At 35.7% G+C, this 24,871-nt stretch overlaps 1 protein-coding gene across 4 annotated transcripts; it reads left to right on the top strand.

Annotated features, from left to right (window-relative positions):
• Nucleotides 1-776: 776 nt before the first annotated feature.
• On the top strand, nt 777-23,561 carry LOC127858158 (uncharacterized). 4 transcript variants are annotated; one of them, XM_052395126.1, is made up of 10 exons: nt 777-1,212; nt 6,871-6,926; nt 15,468-15,510; nt 16,609-17,759; nt 18,517-18,593; nt 19,366-19,458; nt 19,976-20,247; nt 20,824-21,035; nt 21,742-21,928; nt 22,337-23,561. In XM_052395126.1, exons 3-10 carry the CDS (start codon nt 15,471-15,473, stop codon nt 22,771-22,773), a joined length of 2,469 nt encoding a protein of 822 aa, XP_052251086.1. In that variant the 5' UTR covers nt 777-1,212; nt 6,871-6,926; nt 15,468-15,470; the 3' UTR covers nt 22,774-23,561. The 4 variants fall into 4 exon arrangements, with proteins under 4 accessions (XP_052251086.1, XP_052251088.1, XP_052251085.1 ...); XM_052395128.1 differs by lacking the exon at nt 6,871-6,926 and having other exon boundaries at nt 16,720-17,759; XM_052395125.1 differs by lacking the exon at nt 6,871-6,926.
• Nucleotides 23,562-24,871: the final 1,310 nt, after the last annotated feature.

Genomic DNA, 24,871 nt, shown 5'->3' with positions numbered 1-24,871 from the left:
CATCAACGAGCATTGTATTAAATTCTTAAGCAAACCACACTATTTAAAAAAAATGTTTTTGTTTTGTCACTTTTAGTCGCATTACCACCGCATGAAATGTGTGTTATTAAGTGCACGTATATTTAAACCACACGAAAATGTTCGTAGATACAAAATATACTACGGCCGATCACATCATTTGTCCTCGCATGGCTTATTATGAGTTTATTTTTCACAATTAAATATATGGTATTTGAATATTATCACGCATTTTTTTTCGACACATTCAATCTCTCGTTCAGAGTCGCGTCATGCGAAAATAGTTCTTATGGCGCTTCGGCTAGCGAAGCTCGAGCAGAGTCAGCGCAATGGCGCAGTCTGGTTAGGAGCTGCGCTGGCCGCTTTAAATCAAGCAAGGTTTCGTTGTCGCAATAGCTTATCGCGTACCATTTGGGTCAAAAGTCAACAAGACCTACTAGGTTAAAAGAAAATGTACGTCGACGTACAATATGTACGTCGACGTACAAAAATTGTACGTCGACGTACAAAATTGTACGTCGACGTACAATTTTATCGACCCTTGAGTGTTAGCCAATCAGAAGACGCCTTACATCTGTTGCTTTGATCCGCATATTAAACATTCACCGTGGAATTGTAAAAAATGGCGGCCTCCATACAATCATTCGGTTCTGGAAAAAAACACCTGTTTGACAACAATTATTGTCCAAAAAACTAATGTCAGTCAAAGAGAACATGAGGAATTATTCTTTATATCGGTTTCCTTATCAGTAATGTCATAGTGGTTTTCAATTGAAATAATGCTCTATTTTACGAAATTCCCCTTCGTCCAAAATTTCCCTATCCGAAATCGTTTACTCGAGTACTGTAAAACCAGATGTTTCATCCTTTTGTGTTTTTATTTATTTATTTTAATCGAAATTGATAAGACACCACCCGATAGCTTGTACGGTATGGGATGGGTCGCTTTCCCCGTGCGGACTTGCTCACACGACCGGAGGACGCCGACTTTCGGTGAATAGCTAGTTGCAATAATCCAACTCCCAGCTATATTGACCCTCCGGGTCGCTGAGCTGTATGAATGTACTCATAAAATCTCAGAGCATACAAGAAGAACTAGGTGAATAGCATACTATGACGTCGGACGAAAATGGCAGATGACCAAAACATGATATTGGAGGCAGGATAAAACTGTTCTTGATGTATTATAACTAGGTAGGTTTATGTTGTTTTATTTGTTACTTCTTTGTACAAGCAACAATAGCTAAATATATTTGGTAGTCAAAGGTTGTAAAGCTTAAAACATTATAGGAATCTACATCAACCCTGCTTGGCTACATGCATTTTAAAGTTAGACATGAAGGCTGACAGTAATGAATATCAGCTTATAAAATGGGTCTGCCTTTCACGTCAATCTAGTTAGACTAATCTAAAAGTAGCATTCATTTCGATTTGTCGCCGGGTGGTGAAAAATGTGTGGCCAGTCCGGGACTCGAACCTGGGACACTTACTTACAGGGCGAATGCTCTCCCGACTGAGTTTACCGGGCCGCCACACATCTTTTAACCAATCCCGCATAAGTTCGGTAGAGTGACAGATTTAAGCATTCTAAAGGCTGTTTTGTCCACTCTAGTACATGTTCTGTATTTCTCTGCGTATTTACTCTGTAAAGACTCGCTAGTATTTTAATGATTGTGAAAGTTGGGTGGTTTGTTTTAGAGAAGTTATTATTTTTGTGATGCTTCAACCAATTCGTCAATGAGTTTTGACAAGTATGAGTATCAGCTAGATTTAATTGACAGTTATATATAATTGTGACAGCTATATTTAACTGCTAAATGAAAATCTTACTTTTGTTTTCAAACACAAGAAATTGCAACAAATTAAGACCACAAAATTGATGAAAGGATGCCCCCCTCCCCTTTTGTTTTCACTGTCGTCAAAGGGCATGTAGCTCTAACTGACGCAAGTGCCCGGATGTTGCGATATTAAGAATAGAAAAAAATCCTTTTTTGCTAATATTAAAAGGCTTCGGGACTGGGATTGTTTCATATTTCCACCGAAATTCAAACCAAAAGCCCATGCATTAGCATGCAATTTAATACAATCGTGTGCAAGCTGAAAACAATAATTGATTTGTTTGTTTTCACTAATTACGGATTAAATTGTTTATCAGAACTTATTCAAATGATCGCGTCAATCACTTTTTGGTGTTACCGCACTTCTGTAATAGACATTCACAGTTTGTTTTACATTATTTCAATAGGGCGGTAAAGACTTGACACCTTTATGGCATGTTTAATCCGATTATTGATAATTGCGGGAGCTGAATGTGTGACATCAACCTGTTTGCGGCTTTCTTCAAAGGTAAAACATGCTCAATAATTAATGTCGGTCCGGTCTCCCAATTAAAAGATTCCATCCTAATAAACTGCAAATTTACTTATTTACTGCAAATTAAAGCAGATGCATGTTGACATGCTCTGCTCAAAATGCAAAGTGTTTCTGTCAAATGTATAAAATACAACATAGACTGTTGAATATTACCATAACCATTGCATCAAATATGGAGTTCGTTTGAAGTCCGAGAGGCGTTGCAAAGCTTTGTTACAAAGGTTTTTCATTCACCAAGAAAAAGGAAACCAATTCGACTAGTCGTAAGATATTTATTCACGCTATGTATCAAAGATTCAAATATTTCAAATGCATTTTACAATAGATTTAAATAACTCTCATCAGCCATCAGCTTGTAATTCACAATTTTTACGCTTTGTCACATGAATCAGGTAATTTTAATTAATTTTTACTTTGAGTTTGTATTTACACCACAATTTGTTTGCAAAACAAGCAGGAATAATTAAAAATACAGGGAAATGTCATTTTGAATTGAAAACACTTGAGCACATGGTAGGTTACTTTAAATAGAAATAAAGTCATACATGTATGACTGTGGAATCTCATGAGATTTTCATTTAAGCAATGTCTGTCGTATCGCTGTTTTTTTCGATATATATAACTGTCAACTTTTCGGGAATTTCTGGTTACAGAACTGCCTGGAACAGACGATAGTCCCAAAGGGGGCACTTATCCGCCCTTTGAATTATTGTGAGGGGGCAGATATCCACATACTTAATTCCAACAGGGGGGGCACTTATCCGTCCCCTTAAAATTAGGGGGCACTTCTCCGGGGAGCACTTCTCCGAGGGGGGGGGGCCCTCTCCGTATACGAAAAGTTGGCATTACTTCATCAGATATGTGGACTTAATTTTTTGCAGTTTCTTATGTTTCAATTAAAAAGTAAGAATTTCGTGCATTCATGCATCATTAAGCAGTTAAATATAGCTGCCACAGAGATCCAGAGGGGTAAGGGCCATGACCCTTTGGAATTGGACAAATATGTTATTTTAAATGTATACCAGGAGATAAAAGTTGCGTAGAGGAACTTGGCACCAAAGAAGGATTCTGAAAGTCAAAAGCGGTTATATAAGATACCCAAAAGGGGTCAATACACAGGGAGCCAAATCAAAATTCCAAGTTTTTAAACAGATGTCTAGTTAATTATATAGATGGTCCAGATGAAATTGTGTAAAGAGGTTCTGATTAAATATTGAAGAGGGCCTAATCAAATATTGCAGAAGGGGGTCCGAGCAATAAGTCACAAGTTAAGTTTTGTATTTAAACAGGAGAATCATGCGGCAATTCCACATCCTCCCTTGTGTATAGGGGGAGAGGGGGGGTCTTATTATTCAGGGGAAGGCGATATGTGGTAATAATTCCACATGTCTGAATGGAATTCATTCATATATCAAAATGTTTATCTTTATGATCTCAAGGTCAAGTTTGAATCTGGGTCATATGGGGTCAGAAACTAGGTCTATGATAGAAAAGGCTTGTACCCACTCACATACCCACTCACATTTCTATGCCAAAACACTCATTGCTGTGGCATTGCATTTTACAAATGCATTTTTTTTAATAAAGCACTCAGTCATTACATTTTCGCTTTTACATTGTCTGAAAAATATGAAATTTGACTAACAGACCGTGACCAATATTTATTTTTTTTAAATAGTTTAGTTGCATGTACATATGAACACTCAGCTTTCTAGCAGAAAGTTTTTTTGTTTTTTTTTTCTGTCTGTGGATATTCCAGTGACACGGGAGGACCCATGTCATTTTTACCTGGCTCCTAAATTTCGTGGCTCAACCATGGTGTCTTAAGCTGTGGCAAGAGGCAAGCTCCCTTAAATGGTATTTGACACCTCTGGTCCCTGTTTGCCTGTTTCACACCTATGGCCCCTGTCTGCCTGTTTCACACCTCTTGGCCCGGCCTACCAGTCAGTACACTGTCCCTGCCCATGTCTGTTCAATAACAATAGTGTCAGCAGTTTCACACCTACCAATACACAAGTTTGTATTTATACTAAGTCCTTATTTTAAATAAAATAATGGCTAAAATAAAGATAAAATTGTAATAACTGCTGTAACCAATATTGCTGTTAATGGGAACATCCTTATAGTGTAAGGAAACACACCTTTCCATATGGAGAGGAAATACAGGTTCAAATCCTGGTGGGGATCCCATATAAGCAGCAACTCACATAATGCAGATATAAATTATACAAACATGACTTTGTGTTGTCATAATGTATGTTACTTAATATTCATATTAAAAAATACAGTTTGGAAAATTTTCTCTATCACACACATACATACACAGTAATTGCATGTTGTTTTACTTTATATCGTGTATCATTAGTATTAGGGCACCATCATTAGCTTCACACCATATAAGATGTCAAAAACAAAGGCCCGTAACTCTGTCCTGGCAATTTATCATAATTATAACCCCTTTTTACTTTAAAAAGAAAAGGGTTTGTTTTCAGCAAGTTTGCATCTTTGTTTCTACTACAGAATCAAATAAAACATACTTTTTCTTACTTTATTTCCAAGTCAGGATATACGCCGTATATCTTTTTTAAAGATATTTCTTGTTTAGTTGTATCATCCAATGCACACGGTATTGTATTTGTATGATGGTTCAAGATCATCTTGAGAGGCGAATTTCTCATCGCAAATGGATTATAGTTATATTAAAGACAAGGCAATCGCGTGAAATATATATATTGCCGGTAGAAACATTTATATACATATATGTTATAAAAGATGCATGCAGTTAAACGCTTTACCAGCGAGTACCCCAATTACTAGAACTATTCGATATACATGCATAGCTCTACAATTGCTTGATCGGCATAGATTCTGTCTGATATCTTTCCGAAATTTCATGGACCTTTTCGACAATCAAGCCGATCATCGCGACTGGGTCTAGTATTTATTGAAGGCTAGTGACCAATTGCCTATACTATAAAGGACAATACATACAACACGAAGTCAAACATTCAAAACAAGACTATTGCCAAGCAATGATGTCCCCTACCGGCTCCACCATTGTCAGATTTTTTTGATTTTTTTTAAGTATTTGTTGCCATAGCAACCAGAATTCTTGACGTATGAACAAAATGAAATGACGTGCATAATATCTATATTGCCATCTATCCATGTTTAAAGTTTCATGAACAAATATGAAGAACTTTTAAAGTTATCGCAGGATCCAGAAAAGTGTGACTGAAGGACAGACACACAGAGCGCAAACCATAAGTCCCCTCCGGTGAAACCGGTAGGGGACAAATTATGACATCTTTAAATTGATAGTTTCAAAGCCATCAAAGCGGTGATTTCAGATTAAATATTATGGTATGGGATTGGAAAAAGAACGACACTGGTACATGTCGCCATATTCTCAATATTCATTTTTGTTTCAGTGGCAGCAGTTTTAACCGGCTAAAATACATGTCAAGCCTCACACCTCGCCCAGAATAAATCACAAAACATAAATCACATTCAACTAAAAAACAAACATTGACATCAATAAATTGGTAACTCAAATTAAAAAGCAATTCAAGAGAATATAGATATATCCTATTGCATTTTAAATACTCAAGGGTATAATATTGCTATCACAGCAACAGAATTACAACTTTCAGAGGTGGGATAAATTAAAGTGCCTCGCTCTGTAAAAAGATGGTTTTATGCATGTGCTTAAAGTTCAGATCACACAAATGTTATCATTACTTAAATTAAACATTTAAAATTTTCAAAATTGTAAGTATTGACAATGTTAAATGATTATTAAAGTTCAAGTTAGTGGCTTATCAAATAACTATTTGTTTTATGACTAACATTTGTTTGTCATAATCTTATTTAAATTTTATGTTTTATTATATATATCTTATTTTTATGCCCCCGAGGGTGGGCATATAACTAGTGATCGCACTGTCCATCTGAAATTCCGTCACACTTAAAGTTTGCGTTTAGGTTTCGAAAAATGTGGAAAAAGAGGGCATACATGTGTATGTCATCCTATAATGACAAGCCTTGTTTTAACGCACAATTTTATCTTTATTTTAGCCATTATTTTATTTAAAATAAGGACTTTGTCTAAATACAAACTTGTGTATTGGTAGGTGTGAAACTGCTGACACTATTGTTATTAAACAGGCAGATAGGGACCAGAGGTGTCAAATGCCATTTAAGGGAGCTTGCCTCTTGCCACAGCTTAAGACACCATGGTTGAGCCAGAAAATTTAGGAGCCAGGTAAAAATGACATGGGTCCTTTCGTGTCACTGGAATATACATGGTATTTGGGATGTTTTTAATAAAGGTTTCTTATAAGCGTATGAATTCAACTTGATTTGATTGGATTATGGTTATTTGCTTTTTTATTTAAACTCACATTATTTCTTTTTTCCCAACAGTTGTGTTTTGTGTTCGTGTGAGGAACTATAACATTATTTCTTTTTTCCCAACAGTTGTGTTTTGTGTTCGTGTGAGGAACTATACTTAACACAGATTTGAGAAACAAAATGTAAGTTGATTTCAAACTTTACATTAAAATTACAATTCTTTTATAAGCAATTCTTTATTTATATAAATTCATTTACTTCAAATATTCTGTTTATTCCAATTTACTGTGACATTGTAATGATGTTACCATTTTTAGGAAAGAACATTGAGCGTATAATATTTTTATTACGGAGTTATTATCATAAAAGTTTATGCTTAATAAGGTTATAACATAGCACATTATGTGCGTACATCATTTAATATAATTAATTATTAATTTGTATGTCAGTATTAATTGTAACTCAGTTTTATATAAGTATTTTTTGTGACTCAGTTTTGTATCAGTATTCATTATATATATAAGCATGCAGTTTTATATAAATATGCATTGGAAATTATAAGTTTAAATCATTATTTATTGAGACTCAGTTTTGAGTCATTGTGACTCACATTGAAATGATACCATTTTTGCAAAAGAACATGGACTGGATATTGATTTTATTAATACTTAATATTAATGTCTTTTTTAAGGAGTTATTTATCATACATTTAATTTAATAAGTTATTAAGTTGTATATCAGTATTAATTGTTGTTTTGCAGTTTTATATTAGAATTTTTTTGTTACTCAGTTTTGTATCAGTATTAATTGGGATGCAGTTTTATATCAGTATGAATTGCATGATACTCAGTTATATATCAATGTGCACTGGAAATAAGTTTAACCCTTTCCTGCTTGGAAGCAAAGTGAAAATGGCTATATGCAACCAGAACAGCATGCAAGTAACTCGAAGTCTGTTCTTGTTTTACACTGTTTCCTGCTCATCAGTATCTTAAGGTTGGGAATGAAGCCTAAAATTTACAATATTTGATTTTCTAAGGGAAAAAAAAAACACGCTTCCAAATTGATCTGAGTGTTTAAGGGTTTAATCATTGTCTATTGAGACATTTTTAGCTCATCTATTTTTTTTCCGGTTTAGTTTTGCGTTTAGGTACACTTTTCTCATAAAGTATCAATGCTATTGCATTCGGTATCGGGTCCGTTCGCCCTATAGTTACACATTCGCCCTGGGTTCGTTCGCCCTGGGTTCGTTCGCCCTGGGTCCGTTCGCCCTATATTATCATTTGCATATTGGGGTATAAACAGTTGATTTTTCACACATGTAAACAATTTTGTACCTAAGTTTTCATTAATTAATATAAATCGCAATAAGTGAAAATTACTGGCCTTTGTTACAAACACGCTTACAAGTTAAAGAGCGCCATCTTGATTTTTCACACATGTAACGCGCCATCTTGATTTTTCACACAAGTAACCAAGTTTGTACCCTAAGTTTTCATTAATTAATATAATAAGCAATTAGTGAACATTACTGGCCTATGTTACAAACACGCTTACAAGTTAAAGAACGTCGTATTTTATATTTCGGTAACACTTTTTTGTTTGATATTTCCCCTGCTTTGATAATAAAATTTAGGGCGAACGGACCCAGGGCGAACAGGATTTAGGGCGAAGGGGAATAAGGGCGAACTGAAATTAGGGTGAACGGACCCGGATTCATTGCATTCAAACTTGGTACACTTACTTACTATCATGAGGGGACTGGGCAGGCAAAGTTATGTAACTCTGACTGGCATTTTGACAGAATTATGTGCCCTTTTTATACTTAGAAAATTGAAATTTTGGTTAAGTTTTGTGTTTAGGTCCACTTTTTTCCTAAAGTATCAAAGCCATTGCTTTCATACTTGCAACACTTACTAACTATCGTAAGGGGACTGTGCAGGCAAAGTTATGTAACTCTGACTGGCATTTTGACGGAATTATGGGCCCTTTATACTTGAAAATTTGGTTAAGTTTTGTGTTTTGGTCCACTTTACCCCTAAAGTATCATAGATATTGCTTTCATACTTGGAACACTTACTTACTATCATGAGGGGACTGGGCAGGCAAAGTTTGATAACTCTGGTGTGCATTTTGACACAATTATGTGCCCTTTTTTTATACGTAAGAAATTGAAAATTTGGTTAAGTTTTGTGTTTAGGTCCATTTTATTCCTTAAGTATCAAAGCTATTGCATTCAAACTTGGTACACTTACTAACTATCATGAGGGTACTGGACAGGCAAAGTTTGATAACTCTGGTGTGCATTTTTACAGAATTATGTGCCCTTTTTATACTTAAAAATTGAAAATTTGGTTAAGTTTTGTGTTTAGGTCCACTTTATTCCTACAGTATCAAACGATTGCTTTCATACTTGCAACACTTACTAACTATCATTCGGGGACTGTGCAGGCAAAGTTATGTAACTCTGACTGGCATTTTGACAGAATTATGGCCCCTTTATACTTAGAAAATTTCGTTAAGTTTCGTGGTACCACTTTACTCCTGAAGTATCATAGCTATTGCTTTCAGACTTGAAACACTCACAAACTATCATAAGGGGACTGTACAGGACAAGTTGCATAACTCTTGTTGTCATTTTGACGAAATTATGGCCCTTTTTTGACTAATAACTTTAAATATATGGTTAAATTTTGTGTTTACATCCACTTTACTTCTAAAGTATCAAGGCTATTGCTTTCAAACTTCAAATACATTCATACTATCATGAGGGTACTGTACCTGGCAAGTTTAATTTTACCTTGACCTTTGAATGACCTTGACCCTAAAGGTCAAATAACAAAATTTATCTAAAATTGCCATGACTTCGTTATTTATGATCAGATTTGATTGATACTTTGACAAAACAACTCTTACCTGACATACTACAATAGACTCCACCCAAACCACATAATAATGGACCATTTATACTTAGAAAATTGAAAATTTGGTTCACTTTTGTGTTTTGGTCCACTTTACTCCTAAAGTATCATAGATATTACTTTCATATTTGGAACACTCCCGCACTATCCTAAGGGGACAGTACAGGACAAGTTGAATAACTCTGGTTGTCATTTTGACAGAATTATTGCCCTTTTTTGACTTAGTAACTTTGAATATTTTTTAAATTTTTTATGAACATGCACTTTATTTCTAAAGTATCAAGGCTATTGCTTTAAAGATTAATATACTTTCTTACTATTATGACGTTACTGTACCTGGCAAATGGTTGTCATTTCGACAGAATTATGGCCCTTTTTTGACTTAGTAGCTTTGAATATTTGGTTAAATTGTGTGTTTAGATCCACTTTACTTCTAACGTATAAAGGTTATTGCTTTCAAACTTCAAATACTTTCTAACTATTATGAGGGTACTGTACCTTGCAAGTTGAATTTGACTTTGACCTTTGAATGACCTTGACTGTCAAGGTCAAAGTATTACATTTTTCAAAAATTTCCATTACTTCTTTATTTATGATCAGATTTGATTCATACTTTGACAAAACAACACTTACCAGACATACCACAATAGACTTCACCCAAACTATTCCCCACGCCCCCCCCCAGAAACCCCCCCCCCCAACATTTTTTTCCCCATTTTGTTCGTCTTATTTTTGAAAGATCATGTAATAAATGACCACACTATACCCCCCTTTCACCCCCCCCCCGACCCCCATAAAAAATATTATATATTTTCTTTTAAAGACTGTCCAACCATCCCACCCAAGAATCCCCCCCCCCCACCCCCAAAAAAGAAAGTAAAACAATCATTTTTGAAAGATAATGTAATAAATGTCCACACACTCACAATTTTGCTAAAATTGCCATAACTTCTTTATTTATGATCTGATTTGATTCATACTTTGACAAATAGATGAGCGGTCTGCACCTGCTAGGCGGTGCTCTTGTTTAGTCATTGTGACTCAGTTTAAATTCCTTTTATCAATTATAATAAAATGCAACGATCCAACGCTCTATAACTGCTTTCATAAATTCTAAACCAAAACATAAATTGGTAACAGTTTGTTAAGCGATAATGGTGTTTTAAGTAAGTTTAAAAAAATGAGTGTAATTAAATATAGTCCAGGTTTTAGGACTGGGCCAAAAAAGCTTGGGTCTTAATAAGACTAAGAGCCTGCTACCAATTACAGCAGTATTAATTGTTAATTGTGACTCAGATTAAGGCATTATTTATTGTGACTCAGATTAAAAGCAGTTTTCATTTTGACTCAGTTTTCAAGCAGTATTCATTGTTACTCTTAAAGCAGTATTTATTGTACTCAGTTTTAAAGCAGTATTCATTGTGACTCAGTTTTAAAGCAGTATTTATTGTAACTCTTTAAGCAGTATTCATGGTAACTCAGGTTTAAAGCAGTATTCATTGTGATTCAGTTTTAAAGCAGCATTTATTGTGACTCTTAAAGCAGTATTCATGGCGACTCAGTTTTAAAGCAGTGTTCATTGCGACTCAGTCATTAAAGCAGTATTAATGGCGACTCTTAAAGCAGTATTCATTGTAACTCTTGAAGCAGTATTCATGGCAACCCAGTTTTAAAGCAGAATTAATTTTGACTTAGTTTTAAAGCAGTATTAACTTTCACTCAGTTTTAAAGCAATATTCATGGTGACCAAAATTAAAAAAAAAAAGCTTTTGGGTGAAACCAATGTCAACTAGAAATGGCGCGGACGAGGCCGACGCATATCCCCACGCCGAATGTTTGACCTAGGTGTACCCCAGGGTTGGTAATGAGGCCATGCATAGTTGAGATTGACCGTATTGTCATAAGAGAAGTTCAATATCAATTAGAAGTGAATTGGTGTCGAAATGAAGAAGTTATAGTAAAAGGCGTTTGGGTGGGTGTGACCTATGTGGGCAGGGCGCCCCAGGGTTGGTAATGGGGCCATGCATAGTTGAGATTGACCGAATTGTCATACGAGAAGTTCAGTATCAATTTGAAGTGAATCGGTGTAGAAATGAAGAACTTAGTAAAAGGCTTTTGGGTTGATTTGAACGAAACGAGGAATGATCCTTGGGTATCAAGCATTTTGTAAGAATTATGTTCCCTTTTTACACAGAAAATTGAAACTTTGGTTAAGTAAATTAAGTAATTAAGTATAATTATTCAGTATCAAAGCTATTGCTTTCTTCTTGCAACACTCTCTAATTATAATAAGGAGACTGTGCAAGTTATGTAACTCTGACTGGCATTTCACAGAATCATGGCCGCTTTTATATTTAGAAAATTGAAAATTTGGTAAAGTTTTGTGTTTTGGTTTACTTTACTCCTAACTATCATAGCTATTGCTTTCAGAATTGGAACACTTGCTAACTATCATAAGGGGACTGTACAGGAAAAGTTGCATAACTTGCATAAGTTGGAATTATGGCCCTTTGTTAACTTAGTAACTTTGAATATTTTGTGTTTAGATTCACTTCTAAAGTATATAGGCTATTGCTTTCAAACTTCAAATACTTTCTTATTATCATGACAGTAATGTACCTGTATTTATGATCAGATTTGATTCATACTTTGACAAAACAACACTTACCTGACATACCACAATGGACTCCACCATTGCAACACTGATGAAATATTGTAAAACATGTCATGGTCATAGAATTAGGTACACAAAATGTATTTTTTATAAGATTTTTAGTAACAAACAGTGCACTTAGTATACTATATGTATATATATATATAACTATGTTTTACTTTAAAATTGTGTATATTTTAAGAGTGATTAAAACTTAAGAAAAGTTTTTATGTTTTAACAACTGGATAAACAACAAGAGTATTGCATCTTCTGTACTATATGTTTGGCTTCAAGCCTTCAACTAATTTAAGAAGATTCTGATAGGTTAATCGGTATTACAGTTTACCCATTAATAAATTAATTATTGGTGTTTGTTGAAAAATGATTCATTATGCTTCACACCTTTATGAATTGCTGTATGTGTAAGCATATGTTATGACTTTATATTGCAAAAAAATATATTAGACTTCAACATATTAATAATTGTTACTTTAAAACAGTTTTGAACGTTTTAAGACACCTGGGGGCTAATGTCCTAGCATGCACTTTTTTGAAGGGGCTTATGTCCTAGGGGCAAATGTCCGTACCCAATAATGGTAAACATTATAAATTTTGAGCTCAATTTTATCAGTTAACAATTCATATATATATAATTGAAAGAAAGTGTGTATTTTATTTAATAAGTATCTTTGTGTCTAAATTACTGTTTGTTTCCAGTAACCTTTGATGCTAAAATTAAAATAGAAAGGTAGTAAAATCTTTTTTTGAATATATTGGTATGAAGGGGAACTTTTGAACAATTCATGTTTTTTGTATGATATTATGCATGGAATAAGGGGTAAAGTTCAGAATTTGAGGGCAATAATTATCAATATAATAAGGGCAATGTTAAGAAAAGTTCTGAATATTCCATGTGTTGCTTTATGCAGGGGTTATACATTTTTATTGCTTAATATATGCTTTTGAAGTTTTTAAATCATATTTACTGTTCAAAGATTTCACTTAGACCTGACCATGTATTAGCAACTTTGAAATGTGCCAGGTTCTTAGCAAAAAGGGGTGCTTCTATGTCAAGAAATGTTTTGATAACATGAGTTTGTGTTTTTGTGTCAACACATTCACGTGTACTGCAACTTTCACACATGCAAAGGTCCTTCTTGGGTGATGACAGATTCAATACGGTCTTGTATATTGTCAAAGCAATCCATTCAGTTGTGAATATATTATGAAAAGTCGTTCTATTGGTCAAAATTACCCGCCCACTCTATTTCCATGGATCTAATTGGATGAAGTATTAAATTATAATGTGTGCAAGGGAAAGGGAAAATTTTTGTTTCAATTTCTGCATTACCATTTGCACAACTTTTTATGCATGAGGGAATGAAACTTTTAATTTAATATGAAAATTTTCTTTCATGTTTAACAGAATTGATATCAGACAAATTATAGTGATCTTAGCTATAAATTACATAATGTATTCATATAATACATATTTATTATAAATTGTAAAAGAATTTTTTAGTAATAATAATACATTTCATATATTTTCCAGTCATATATGTGCTGATGGTTTCCTTTAAATGAGTTAAATAAATTCGTTCAGGCTAGATTCACATATATTCAACACTGACAGGATTGGTCTGTCATACTTTTTATGTCCCCCAGTCTATACTGGGGGACATATTGTTTTTGCCCTGTCCGTTTGTTTGTTGGTTTGTTTGTTGGTTTGCACAAACTTAAACATTGGCCATAACTTTTGCAATTTTCAACATAGCAACTTGATATTTGGCAAGCATGTGTATCTCATGGAGCTGAACATTTTGAGTGCTGAAAGGTCAAGGTCATGGTCATCCTTCAAGGTCAAAGGTCAATTATATGGGTCAAAATTGCTCATTTTGGCCATTTCTTCTGCAATATTCAACATAGCAACTCGATATTTGGCATGCATGTGTATCTCATTGAGCTGCACATTTTGAGTGGTGTAAGGTCAATGTCAAGGCCATCTTTCAAGGTCAAAGGTCAAATATATGAGTCAGATCGCTCAATAGGGGACATAGTGTTTCACAAACACATCTTGTTTACATTTAATGATTACAGGATATAGTGGGTCCATTTGCCAAAATTGGTGCTAAATACGCTTTAAGTTACCGTCCATGTTTTAAACTTTATCAAATTATATTTCTGATACAGTTATTAAAAGTTTACTGTAAACATTCTAATTGATGTTAATTTATTTAAAGATATAATATGCTAGGTAGCTCATAAATGTATATTTTGTTAATCTACTATATAAGTGACTGCAGCTAGATTTCACAACTGCTGTGACTGTGGTGTGAAAAGACAGCGGTTGAAAACCCCTCTGTTTTATCGTTATAATATAATTTCTTTAAATGGTTAAGAAAATTAAATTACTTCATTTCTATTAATATTTTGTTGATATTTGAGCAAATGTTCATGATGCAAACTTATCCCTTAAAAAATGTTTTTTTATTTAATAGTCATGGTTTTATGATTTCTTAAAGAAATTCATTAGAGATAATTCACCTTTATGCCATTCCATAAAGCGTACATTAAATGCCGGATTCACCGTCCCGAGGTTCCGCGCGTATATTTACATAACGGTTGGCAAAAAAAGATATGATTTATATCTGAAAATAAAGCTAATTAACACAAACATCTGTTTCAATTAATTTTACTATTGTTCATCAACTAAACAGACACCAAAAATAAAATAAAATCATGATTTTCATGTTTCCCATAAGGCAATTTACGGACTGCAACATTGAAAAACAGGAATTTTGACAAAATGGCAAAATCGAGAATAGTGCACTTTGTGTATGCCTTATTTTGATTAAAATATTTTCGCAGAAGTATGAACTTTTAAATAGAATAATATTTATGAGTAAAAATGCAATGCAATAATAGAATTGTTATAAGAGCCGCATCACAGGAAAATGGTCCTTAAGGCGATTGCGACCAGTTTGGATCCAGATCAGCCTGCGATGGAAAGGGTAGCCTGGTCAGGATCCAAACTGTTTGTTACTCAGTCAGTACTTCTTACGATAATATGTCATAGTTTTCTAATTGTTTTCGAAAATAGTGATTTTTCAAATTTGGAAGATATAATATTGAAACATTATATTTTACAGATCATGTCAGAGACTACACAGACTGTTACAGATACAGCAGCCGGTAAGTAAACCAAATAAATTAATTCTGTAGAGTTGAGTACGAATATAGATTATTAACTAACCTGGCTTTTTATGCCACAGCAGCATCTGCTATGCGGTGGCATATAGTGATTGACTTGTGTGTCTGTCTATTACACTTCTAAGAAAATCTTCTCAAAAACCAGTAGGCCAATTTCAACTGGTAAACTACAGACCAATACAGATTGCCATGAATGATGCCGGATCGTATCCGTAGCTAATTCAGTATCAACTCAGTGAATGTGTGACTGAGGCATTAGTTAAGTTGGAAAATGGGCCATGTAATATAAAAAACTGGGTCACTAGGTCAAATCACAGAAAAACATTGTTAACCATGTACATCAAAATGTATATACAGTCCAACCCCTACTCCCGGTCACCTCTCATCCGCGGTCACCCCGTGTAGGCGGCCGGTCTGTGCCGCGACCGTTGATAAACACTATATAATGCACCCCTCATTACTGGTCACCCCTTTTCTCCGGCCGCGGAGAATGTAACAGCTTGCCGATATGGTCAATAATTACCGGTATTGCTCTAAATGTCGTTATTGTTTAAATAATAATGAATGAAAATGTTGTTTTATGGCTGATATTAGAAATGAAGAAATAAAATTATTTTAAGTCTATACATTTTGTAATACATGTACACATATTTACCACTTTGTTTATACAAAAATTGAACAGTTAACCATGCACTCATCAACTCCAGACTCCCTATGACCCAACCCCCTCTTAAGAGGCCACCCCGCTTAAGCAGCCAATTTGGCCGTTTCCCTTGACTGGCTGCTAAAGAGGGGTGGGACTGTATCTTGAAGTTTTACTTGTGGGTAATATTGATTCAAAACCACCAAAGATCACTAGGTTAAATAATATTGAGAAAAAAAACTTATAAGTAGCAAACATCTTTGAGCAGATGAGGGCTTGTAGGATCTATGGTGGGTCCTGTTTAAGGAGTCATGGCTTTTTCTATGTATGACAATATAGAATATACAAAAAAAATCTCAGGTACTTTCAGTACTTGCTTGTTCATTTAATAGTTCAACGAAGGAATTGTGTCAATAATTTCTCATAATATATTTCAGCCGATCGGTTTAGAAGACACCTGAGTACCACCATGAGTCAGGTGTCTGACTGGAGCCATCAGGTCTTGGCTCAGCATGGGCAAGAGCTGATAGCTGCGCTTCCCACCTTAGGGAGACCTCACAGATCTGTGACACCCGCACGTCCAAGGAGGGCCCCGATCCGCCGACAACCCACAGGTGACAGACGTAGATCCACCATTTTGAGATTCAAAGCTTGTGCGCTTGACCACCCGCTCTACACATCAACAGCAGCAGTGAATCACACAGAGTTGATGTCCAAAGGTCTGGGTAGGCGACCAGACACCACCTTCACTCTTCCGACTAGTGGGACACAGTCTGACCTGAGAAACAAGATCATTGAGTTGTATCCTATTCTCCACACTATACCTTTTGAGTTGATGGTGGGTCAGGCAAGATGCAAGTTGGAGTTGATTCAGAGGGAAAAGTCTCTTCAACAGCTTAAAGATGATACCAAATCATGCGGCTTTGTTAGACTCTGGGTCCTACCAGACTACCACATTGGTCCCCAGATAACTGCTCCTACACCAGCCGCCTCAATGCCAGCCGTCAGGACCATGCCAGCCATCCCATCAACGCCAGCCATCCTGACTACACAAGCCATCCCGTCAATGCCTACCATTACGTCTACGCCAGCCATCTCATCAACGCCAGCCGTCACCACTATGTTAGCCATCCCATCAACGCCAGCTGTCACACTTACGCCAGCCATCCCGTCAACGTCAGCGGTCACCACTACGGCAGCCATCCCGTCATCGCCAGCCGTCAGGACTACGCCAGCCATCCCGTCGTCGCCAGCCGTCAGGACTACGCCAGCTGTCAGGACTATGCCAGCTCTCCCGTCAACGCCAGCCGTTACGACTACGCCAGCCATCCTGTCAACGCCAGCCGTCAGGACTACGCCAGCCATCCTGTCAACGCCAGCCGTCAGGACTACGCCAGCCATCCCGTCATCGCCAGCCGTCAGGACTACGCCAGCCGTCAGGACTACGCCAGCTGTCAGGACTATGCCAGCTCTCCCGTCAACGCCAGCCGTCATGACTACGCCAGCCATCCTGTCAACGCCAGCCATCAGGACTACGCCAGCTGTTGAGATTGACAACGATTTCCAGATTGACATTCCAGAAATTCAGGTTGGTTTTAAGTACAAACTGATCCATATCATGTATGCCAAGCTAAAATCTGGTGTAATAATAATAATAATTACACTAGAGGTCACATTTACTTGCTGGTCTTCATGAATATTAGTCGTTAATCAATAAGTTCTAGGCCGATTTTGTAAATGGGTCATTTCTGATAAAAAACTAGGCCACTAGGTCCAATCATATAAGTGGTTTGATCATAACAGTCTGTTTGCATTTTGCTCACATCTTCCTTTTTTATCCTGTTGGATAGTTGTTTTAGGTGAGCGATTTAAGGCCTTCATCATCTGTGGAATGCTGCTTTGATAATATCTTGCATTTGGTGTAAAATAGACATGATAGTGTATAACAACAACACAAATATGCCTTACACAAAATAAATATGTTCCTTCTTTGCACATCATATGAATAACAGGGGGCTATAAATCAGCATAGTACCAAGCACTGTTTAAGAATAGTGTATTGTTGATGGCACACGTGTTAACAAAAATTGACATCCCCATACAAAACCTGTTAATGAACAATCAAGTTGCACAAAAATAATATGGGGTATAATATAAGAAATAGGATACACCACTTAAGATCTTATGGCCTTTTAGTGACCTCCCAGTCAGCCCCAAACATATAGCAGACCTCAGTGTTTTGGATTGGGCCCCTTTTAAGTTTGGGGCAGACTCATCCATCACTATAAGGCCAAAAGACCCTAAGTTGTTTGTACAATTTCTTAAATAACATATTTCTATTACAGAGTGATTCCCTATATGAGCCAGCTGGGACACCCACAGTTCTCTTTCGACGTCAACAGACTTTCCTTGACATAGCCAGGTGAGTGATCTGTACTAAAGTGTGTGGAAAAATGGCTCATTTGTTTATGAAGATCCTCTTTGTCTTAAGCTACCATTTCACTTAAAGAATGTATGCTCCATAGAAATTTATGAACAAGTAAAATATTTCTAATCTTGAAGTGAACTTTTTTATGCCCCTGGTAGGGTGGCATATAGCAGTTGAACTGTCTGTAAGTCCGTCTTGTCTGTCCGTCCATCCAAAAACTTTAACATTGGTCATAACTTTTGCAATATTGAAGATAGCAACTTGATATTTGGAATGCATGTGTATCTCATGGAGCTGCACATTTTAAGTGGTGAAAGGTCAAGGTCATCCTTCAAGCTCAAAGGTAAAAAAACACAATCCAAGGGAAGTATTAAGCTTTAAAGGGAGATAATTTCTATACCTGCCAAATGATAAATAGAAATATTATTTCAAAGCGGCGCAGTAGGGGGCTTTGTGTTTCTGACAAAAACATCTCTTGTTTTGTCTTAGACTTGAAGCAAAACAAGAAGCAAAAGTCATGTGGTATATCCACACTGTAACATAAATACTGTTGATGGCTAAGCAGTTACCAGCCTCCTGACAGTGCACTTAACAGTTACTGTTAGCTACAGAATGGTCATTAGGTAATATTGTTTGATATCCAACAGTTGAAGTGCCTGGTCAGATGGCATGTGATCTTACTCTTTGCTTCTATATCCAGAATTGGCATCTCAAGCTTCCATTTTGTACTGTTATTAGTATTAAAAAATTGACTTTGCCCTTACAGAGACATTGACCAGCCTGCTGACCAGACAACCAACCAGTCATCAGCCGTTCTGAATGAGTACATCCCTGCGGTTCAAACAGCACAACCCATTCCGTAAGAGCATAAGATTTTTGATGTGCATGAAATGTTATGCATGATATCTTAAATAATCTTTATTTTTGAATGAAGTGTTTTGATTAAAGACATTGTTTTTTAAATTCATTATCTTGCAATGAGGCTTCTTTCGCTTTTTTTTTCATATCCTTGTTGTAGAATAAACACTAGGCTATCAATTTCAAAAGAAAGCAGATTAATTATATACATGTATGAGCTACCAAGCAAATGGACAGACCAAGCCAGGATTTAAACTCAAAAATCAATAAGCAATGTGCTTTACACACTGCATACCGGTAACCTAGATATTTTTGATGCAGAAGAACCTTTGTAAAATTTGCTAGGATGACCACACTGAAATTAGAAAATATCTGATTTTTTGTATTGAAATTTACCAGATCCTTGTCAAAATAGAAATTTCTATTTCTATCAAAATGTAATTTTATTTGAGATTTTGAATAAAGATATTTTTATGAGATTTTGTATATTTTTTAAAATAAAAAATATGTTTCTGCAGACCAAGCCGTATAACAGATACTGCCAGAGAGCAGCTCAAACAACAAGCGAGCATGTGCATCACTGGTCCCATTACAGATCCTTTGCTCCTGGAGGTGAGACGTAACCACGTCATGAAAGACGCCCTAGGCACCTTACGGTACTCACAGAGTGACCTCAGCAGCAAACTGCAGATCAAGTTCATTGGTGAGGCCGGTGTTGATCTCGGTGGTCTCCGTCGCGAGTTCTTCTCCCTCCTTGCATACCAGTTCAGCCATTCAGCGCTTACATCAGGTAAAGCTTATCATCTAGCATTGGAACCATACAATGTCTGCCAAGTGAACAACTTGATAGCCATATTTTTTATTATAGTATTCTTTGCATATTCTTAGAGACCAGCTTTTTTGTTGGCATCTAAATAAGGTTTAAAATATCAAGCTGTCATTGAAAGTTAAAAGTTAAAAATCCATAAAAGTGTAATGCAAGAAATACTGAACTCAAATTCACTTGAAAAATTCAAGTATGTGTCACATGAATTATGAAATGACCTCTAGTATTGTACATCTATCAATTATAATTGGCCTGTTGATTTAGTTGTATTTTCTGGTCATTTGGGATTATAGAATGTAAACATTATTGTTATAGTAGAATACCTCTTAAGCCGGTGCTAATGGGCGTGAGTGGTGATGCATTCTCCATTACCAGAACAGACCGAATTAAACCGGGTCTGCTATTATATTTCTAGGATGCATTTTGTGCTTTCAAAGGAGACACTTTCAGAACTAATAAGATAGAGAACTATAATGGGTAACCACAGAACATTATTCCCTTATGTGTATTCAAATTCCTTATTTGTATTTGGTGTTTCAGGTTCTCCCGGGCGCCTCACATTAAGAAAGAACTTTGTGGAGCGTGAGAAGAACACCTTCTTCTACCTTGGTCAGCTTGTGGCTCTCTCCATTCTTCAAGATGGTCCAGGTCTGCCAGTGTTTGCCGACTGTGTGGTCAACAAGATACTCAACATCACAAATGGTGTCAATCCAAATGACCTCAATCCAGACTTGGTGAAAACACTTGAAGAGGTATATATTATAATATGTGTTAATGACATAAAATAAGACCTATGATTCTTGCATATCTGACTGAGATTTCTGCTGCCTGCTTTCATTCATGCCAGGAAACCCCTTCTGGCACAGGGGGATGCCAGATGACTGGCATGCAATTTAAACATTAAAATTACATCAGTGCATTGTTCTCGATGTTAATGTTATGGCGTTTCGTCACTTTCTCTTAATGATATCATAATACCACGCTTCTTAAAATATGCGTCCGTAATAAAAAGAAAGCTTTAACAAATTCCATTTCAGCCGTAAATCATTCCATTTTACAACTTGTTAAATATGTATGCAAGAAAAAATATTTATCACTAGTTTTAGACTCAGACCAGAATTTCCGGCCCTCGAGTAACTGTTTTGGCGGGAACTCAGCTAGCAGTTGATCCCGCCAAAACAGATACTCTCGGACCTGAAATTCAGATCCTGAACTACAACCAGTGACTGAAATTTATAATATGTAAGGAAAAGACATGCAATGTTATATAGTCAACCAACTTCACACACCCTATCCAAGTAGCAAATATTATTTGCATGAGTAATAGCTCAACATAATTATTTTTTTTTGACATAGTCAATTCTTGATGAAAATTGATTTGTTTGTGCTGAAATGGAGTTAAATGCAGTCCATCTGACTCGGGTAAACGGATCATATAATAAAGATGTATAATTTCAGATGACAGATGCTTCGACTGACCGTGAGCTCCAGGACCTTTATTTTAGCATCTATGACGAGCGAGAGGCAGCAGGGTTTATCCTGCCATCTAACATCTTCAAGAAGGACCACATCCCCCTCCTGCAGTCGGCCCTTGTTAACAACATGGTGTTGAACTGCAGAGATGAACTGGACCAGTTCATTGAAGGTAATGTGATATTATTATTATTATATTGAGTAACTTAGCTCCTCCAAATGTAATGAGATGTTTTTGCAAGCTGGCTTGTCAATAGATTTTCCATCAAGTTAAACACACAATGATACAAGTTATTTTCAATAAAAAATAAAAAATAGTGAAATTGCTGCTGATCAAAATCTAAAAGCTTTCATGTATGAATCAAACATTTTGATTAAACTGCCTTTAGTGCCATTATATAAGATGTGTGTTTGATAATTTATTAAATTGCATTATATTCATTACTGGGTCGTTTTAAATAACATGCTTTTTATGAATCAACTTCATATGACTAGACACTATGTTTCATTTGAACATGTAACTGTGTGATGATTAAATGACTGTTTGTAGCATTAACTCAATTTGATATTATCCTTCCAGGTCTACAAACTCATGATGTTCTGACCATAGTGAGACAGGAGAAGTTGACCTGTCTATTCAGTGGTGGTAAGCCGCCAGTCACTGTTGCCGATGTAAGAGGTCTGATGAACTTTAAATATCGCGAAGATATCAACCGGGAGGCTGACCGGGAAACTGGCCAGCAGTTTGTTCGGTTCCTTCAGGCGACAAAGGGTGATGGCGCCACCATCAACGGCATTACCCTGAAGCCGAAGGATGTCCTCATGTGGATGTCGGGTTCAACAGAAATCCCAGCTGTGGGTTTCCACAAGCAGATTGACATTGAGTTTGGTGGCGAGGAAAGGGTCAACACTTGTGCACTTTGTGTTACGTTAAAGCATCTGACGCCTGCTGTTGAGGACCCTGTTTTGTATTTTACAGAGCGTTTGATAAACTCATCAACATTCGGTGATATGTGATATTTCTTTATGTTATGGAGATAAGATCTAATGTTGATGAGTTTATCAATCGCTCTGTAAAATACAAGACAAAACTCCTCACCAAACTCGATGTCTATTTGCTTGTGGAAATAAAAAAAAAAAAAAAAAACGTTTTTGTATTACTGTTTTTAAGTGTTTTGTAAATATTGTATAAATATATACTGGAGTTAAACAATTTGTTCATTAACTAAAGTTGCTGAGCCACAGTTATCAACATGTTTCCAAATATAGTTTTTCCGTATTACTTTAGCAATATTGTATTAGTAAACAAGCTTTAAAAAGTTATGCACATGTGCCGACTTTCAAAAAAAGTTCTTGCGAACATAAATATTAAACCAGGGCCCGTATTCATCAACCAATTCTTAGACTTAAGTCTAAGAATAAAGAATATTCTTTAAATAGGATTATTAAAAAATTGCTTTAATATTAAGTCAAACTTGACATTAACTGTCTCTATCTAATTCATTCGTAATGAAGAAATTTCCTTTACGGACATAACCATCACTGGTTGCCTGTATGTTTTCAAACCATGGGCATAATTTTCTTGGTTCAAAGTATATTCTTAAGTCTAAGAATGGGTTGGTGAATACGGGCCCAGAATGGTACAGGATCTGTAACTTACCTAATGTATATTTTTTTTCTATTAGTTTGAGAATTGAGATTGTGTCTATTAGTTTTAGACTTGACATTGTGTCTATTAGTTTTAGACTTGACATTGTGTCTATTAGTTTTTGAGATTGTTATCAAAATAAACTGTTGCTCTTGAATGAATTGTGTTTATTTTTATTCCTGTATCATGTGCTTCTCCTTCAATCGAAAATAAAGTCATTCCTGTTAAAATGCACGACATATTGTTCATGAAAATGCATGTTGACCTATTTGAAGGGTATTGATATTTATTGCAGTCACTCAGATGTTGGTGCCTGTGTGAAAGTTATGTGTGCAAGACCTTATTGATGATGCCAAAAACAAACATCATCTTTTAACAACCATATTTTGTAGATATTTAAGGAATAACAAGCAAGAACTGACAGTTCATCAAGTCCTGTACCAGAGTATGTAAAAAGGAAAAGAGTCAAATATCCATAACACCCTAAAAGTTTTCCGAAATAAATTAAATTCATGGGACACAGCTAGTGTACCATTAGACAACCTTGTAGTGTTTAAATGTTAATCCTCAGGTAGTTTTCAAAGAGTAACCATAACAAAATATTTTCTCTATACTATATATAAAAAGGGCTATAACTTATTCGAAAATAGTCAAAACCAAATAAGAAGCAAACAACTAGGATACACAAACTCCACCTTTATACCATCTTCATACATATTGTGACCTGGTTTTGCAAAGATGTCCTCACAACTAGGACCTGTTTACCAAGGAATGTTGGATGCCGATATGACTGGTATAGTGATTGTCTCTATGAGACATGTGAGCAAAAAAACATGCCAATGCTCTACAGGTCAAGTTTTGAACGATATTGATCACTAAATATGCCTCTGTTATATAGGTAAAGTTTGAATAGGGTCATTTTTGGTTTGTGAGCTATTGTGATCGCCATGTGTCTGCTGTCCATAATTGTGATGCACTTGTTTAATATCAACTATTATACTGTTAACACTTCAGAGGTCACATATTTTGACCAACACTCATTACTATTACTAACAGCAAAAATGTGACTAGAGTGTTACTTTTAGACCTGATTACCTAGTGTTTGACCTTGCACAACATGTACAATTTTACAATTGAATCATCAAGATGTATACATCTAGCTATTTTGATAAAGAGTTTACAAATTTCTCTTTATTTGACCTAGTGATCTAGACATTGACCTATCATGTTTTTTTTTTAATTATATAAGTTCTCCATGTTAGTTTATTTTTTTTCTTCTTTGGCTATATTAAGTGCAAGGCGCATTTTGGCTTCGTGTTCACCTTCGATTTTGATAGGCAGTCATTGGTTATTGAATTCAGTGTTTGTGTTGATATACCGTCTCAAGGTACTTCATTGGATAACACACCTACTTCGAAGGTACCAGAGTAGTGTTTTCCATTACCTCTGTATGTTATACATTGAACT

The sequence above is a fragment of the Dreissena polymorpha genome, chromosome 14, assembly GCF_020536995.1.
Source record: "Dreissena polymorpha isolate Duluth1 chromosome 14, UMN_Dpol_1.0, whole genome shotgun sequence".
NCBI classification, from domain to species: domain Eukaryota; kingdom Metazoa; phylum Mollusca; class Bivalvia; order Myida; family Dreissenidae; genus Dreissena; species Dreissena polymorpha.
This window is presented reverse-complemented; position numbering and strand designations above follow the sequence as displayed.

What these genes read in the sequence shown, in the direction of transcription:
- LOC127858158 (XM_052395125.1), top strand. Translation starts at nt 15,471, where the DNA reads ATGTCAGAGACTACACAGACTGTTACAGATACAGCAGCCG. An exon ending in TGTTACAGATACAGCAGCCG is followed by an intron (nt 15,511 to 16,608) that starts GTAAGTAAACCA and finishes AATATATTTCAG; the next exon opens with CCGATCGGTTTAGAAGACAC. An exon ending in ACTTTCCTTGACATAGCCAG is followed by an intron (nt 18,594 to 19,365) that starts GTGAGTGATCTG and finishes TTGCCCTTACAG; the next exon opens with AGACATTGACCAGCCTGCTG.